General features: G+C 43.1%; 1 protein-coding gene across 1 annotated transcript; it reads left to right on the top strand.

The window, feature by feature from the left end:
• The first annotated feature begins 418 nt into the window (after window positions 1-418).
• Window positions 419-2,771, top strand: LOC114086393 (biorientation of chromosomes in cell division protein 1). The gene is made up of 2 exons (XM_027927666.2): window positions 419-430; window positions 1,589-2,771. Exons 1-2 carry the CDS (start codon window positions 419-421, stop codon window positions 2,093-2,095), a joined length of 519 nt encoding a protein of 172 aa, XP_027783467.2. The 3' UTR covers window positions 2,096-2,771.
• The last annotated feature ends 1,060 nt before the right edge of the window (window positions 2,772-3,831 follow it).

Here is a 3,831-nt window from a genome sequence, read left to right as displayed (position 1 = left end):
TCTTGCGATTTCTTCCATCATTGGACCTGAATGGTTGGGTTCCTACTTTCTGAGTTAGCAAGAGGGACTATCCTGAATATGGTCAAGGGTAGAAATAGAAGCCATTCATTCTGGCAAATAGGCAGGATCTCAACCACCTTATTTGTGTAAGGATAAACAGCACCTGCATGCTATTCAAAGACACTAAATGAAAAAGATAACCAAGAGAACTGATTATTGAAATAGTTTCAAAATACCGACTTGCCTCAAAATAGGACCCTTATTTAGTTTGTCATAAAATACAAATTCCAGTGAAGCAAAATGTTTAATACTATCTAATCACATTACCACAAAAGACCCATGACTATCATCACTTTGCAGATAAGGAAATAAAGGCACAGAACAGTTAAGTCATGTGCTGAAGATCACACAGTTGTCCATGGGGGAGCAGGTGGGAGCCCAAGCAGCCAGGCTCTAAAGTCATCCTTTACTACTACCCTGAACCTTCACCCAATCACCTCTATAAGATCAATTCATCCTCCAAAGTTTTATGCTAAATGATGCAGAGAAAATTATAAATTATGGCTTTGCAAAGCCAACCTTCAAAGAGATCTGTTAGGACCCATGCAGAAATGTTAATATCAAGAATTTAAATATAACATACTATAGTCTAAGTACTAGCCTAAACACTTCATTTAATCCTCACAACAAGCATTGTGGTGGATACTGTTGTTAAAAAGTAAACTGAGGTACAATAAAATCTTAAAGAGTTTATTTAAGCTAATAGCAATTTGTCAGACAGACAGTTATAAAGGGGAAGTGCTTCAGGAACTCCACCATGGAATCAGGGAGAGGCTTTTACAGCACAAACACAAAAAATACTTGCTGGATTGCAGTTATACAATTGTCTTATTTGGTCTATCCCACTGGGAAGTCCCTACTTAAATAATTATAAGTTTGTTGGCTGCTTCCGATTAGTTGAGCTTAAGTTCTGCTTTTCTTTAATAGAAGCATTTACAAGAACTAGACCAAGGTAGGGTTCCCTTGTGTTTGCAAATCGAGCAAAGTTCAGGTCAGTAATGGACCAAACTGACTTTGTCTGCTCCAGGATTCTTCAGGCCTGGCCTTTACCTTATCATCTCCCCTTTACACTGATGAAATAGATAAGTGCTTAAAAAAGGACAAAGTTTACATTTAAACTTAAGCTCTTAAAGAGATAAAAAATGTGTCCTGAGGAACAGAAATAAGGACAAAGCCAGGGTGCTGAGATACAGATGGCTCACTCAGCACATTAGCACTTAGCAGTCTTTTGGAATGTGCCTGTTTGGACAATGGCAAATTCATTCAGCACCTTTCCATCCCTTCTATGATGCTTCAGTTTAAAATGAATTATTCAACAATTGCCTACTGAGTGCCTGCAACATGCCAGGCCCGAGAATGTCCACTGGGATGGAGTAAGTTCAGGTACTCACGAGAACCTTGGAGGAAACAGAGAAGGATGTTCACACCAGACTAAGGAAGTGAAAACTGGAGGAGTGTGGGTGGAGCATTGGATGAAAAGTCACATCTTCACACCCCAGCTCTTGCCACAAAGTCAGAAAGATTTTAGGGCGCGGGCCCGGCCTCGGCAGGGGCGGCGGCGGCGGCCGGGGCGGGCGGGAGCGGCGGCCCCAGCAACCCCGCCTCGCTGCCGCCGGGAGACCCGCAGCTTATCGCGCTCATCGTGGAGCAGCTCAAGAGCCGCGGCCTGTTTGACAGCTTCCGCCGGGACTGCCTGGCGGACGTGGACACCAAGCCAGCTTACCAAAACCTGAGGCAAAAAGTGGATAATTTTGTGTCGACACATCTGGACAAGCAGGAGTGGAATCCTACGATGAACAAGAACCAGTTACGAAATGGGCTGAGGCAGAGTGTGGTTCAGTCAGGAATGCTGGAAGCAGGAGTAGACAGGATTATTTCTCAGGTGGTGGATCCAAAACTCAACCACATCTTCAGGCCACAGATTGAACGAGCGATTCATGAATTCCTGGTGGCCCAGAAAAAAGAAGCTGTGCCAGCACCTCCTCCTGACCCAGAGAGCCAGGACCTGCCTGCCCCGTCCCAGGACACTTCCTAAGAATATTCCTGGCACCTTTTGAAAACTCCATTTAATTAATTGTGAAGAAATGGATCCCTGTTCCGAGAGAGCATGACTTCATCGGCTGGGGGCTTCTGAACTCAAGATTTCTACCCTGACTGTGGGGCAGTGTCCAGATAGGACAGGAGCAAGCTTGGCAGTGGGAACTCTGTCTGTGGGTGCCCCTTCCTTGGGCTGCCACTGGCCTGTTTGTCCAGGGGTGTGGCACCCAGTACACACTACAGAGTATGAACACTACAGCCGCTGGGATGGTTCCCAGACAGCTTTATACTTGAACAAGGAGACTGCACATGGACTTTAGGGTTTGTGCTCTGGGATGACTAGAGGCTACCACGGAAGACCCTAACCAGTCCCAGAGGTAATTCAGAGAATAGGGACTGTAAAGCTTAGTGGGGCGTAGGCATCTGACAGCGCTCGTCCAATACCTTTCTCAAAGTTCCAGACTATGTGTACAAGCCCTTAGTATCAGATAGCCTTAAAGTTGGTTGTGACCTTCTTGTCTGTGACTCTTCTAGCCAGTTTCCTCCCCATGTCAGAGGTAACAGAAGGTGGAAACTTAGAGTGAACAAGGAGGCCGAGACATCAGGCATAAGAAAAATGTTTGCAGGTTTCCTGTGCAGGGCTGCTTCCTGTCCTCGAGCCTTGGATGCGTTTGTTTTTTAGAAAAGTAAATTATCAGTAAATGGCGTTAAGTTTTGTAATAAAATCATTTGATACTCTGAAAAAAAAAAAAAAGAAAGATTTTAGACATTTGCTCAGAGTAACAGGCATGAGTTTATTGAAGGGATAGAAAAAGGGAAAGGGACACTCTCAAGGGAAAGATTGGGTCCTCTCAGACAGGAAAAGGACAATGTGTCTCTCCTGCTCTCCAGTTTTATTGAGGATCCCAAGAAGTTTCCAGAGAGTTCCAAACAGGACCACCTCTTGACTTTTGACTGACAGCAGGATGATATCAGACTTTGAAGTTCTCACTACCATGAGAACTCTAGGTCTCTTTGGCCCAGCCTGACTTGTTCTACTAGGATTCTTTTTTTTTTTTTTTTTAAATCTATTTATTTTTATGCAGTGCTTAGAACTGAGCCCAGTGCCTCACACATACTAGGCAAGATCTCTGCCCATTGAGCCAGCCCAGCCCATAATTGGATTCTTATTTACAGATTTTATGGTTAGGAGAAATTATCCTTATCTCCCTGAGTTTGGGGATCTGGTCTGTAAAAAGGGTCACAAAACTTTCCCCCTTCAGGGTAACTTGTGTTCCTCTTATCAACATTATTTTAGGCCTGCACTTCTCCTGCTGATAACAGGTCATTTATCTGAGGAATGTGAAATAACTTGTCCACTGAGGCCAGGCAGGTCTGCAGGTAAATTGCATCTTGGAAAAGAAAGCATGTGGGGGTCAGCACAGTGGGCCCATTTTATAGAATGATTTCTTTAACCTTGTGTTCTCATCTATTTGTCCCCTATCATATGGACTGGGTACCAGTCCATTAAATTGAGGAATTACTGATGTTGTTGTTAGCTATGAAAATTATGTGATAGTTACATGTTTTTAAAATGCCTTATGTATTGGAATATTTCAGGTAAAATGACATAATCTCAGCGATAGGTAAATGAAATTTCATATAATTAAAATGAAAGAAGATTGGGAAAATATTGGTAATTATTGGAGCTAGTTAATGAATATGGCATAAATTATATTATTGTGCTGTATGTTT

This window comes from Marmota flaviventris, chromosome 5 (genome assembly GCF_047511675.1).
Source record: "Marmota flaviventris isolate mMarFla1 chromosome 5, mMarFla1.hap1, whole genome shotgun sequence".
Taxonomy (NCBI): domain Eukaryota; kingdom Metazoa; phylum Chordata; class Mammalia; order Rodentia; family Sciuridae; genus Marmota; species Marmota flaviventris.
Note: the sequence above shows the minus strand (reverse complement) of the source record. Positions and strands in the feature narration are given on the sequence as shown.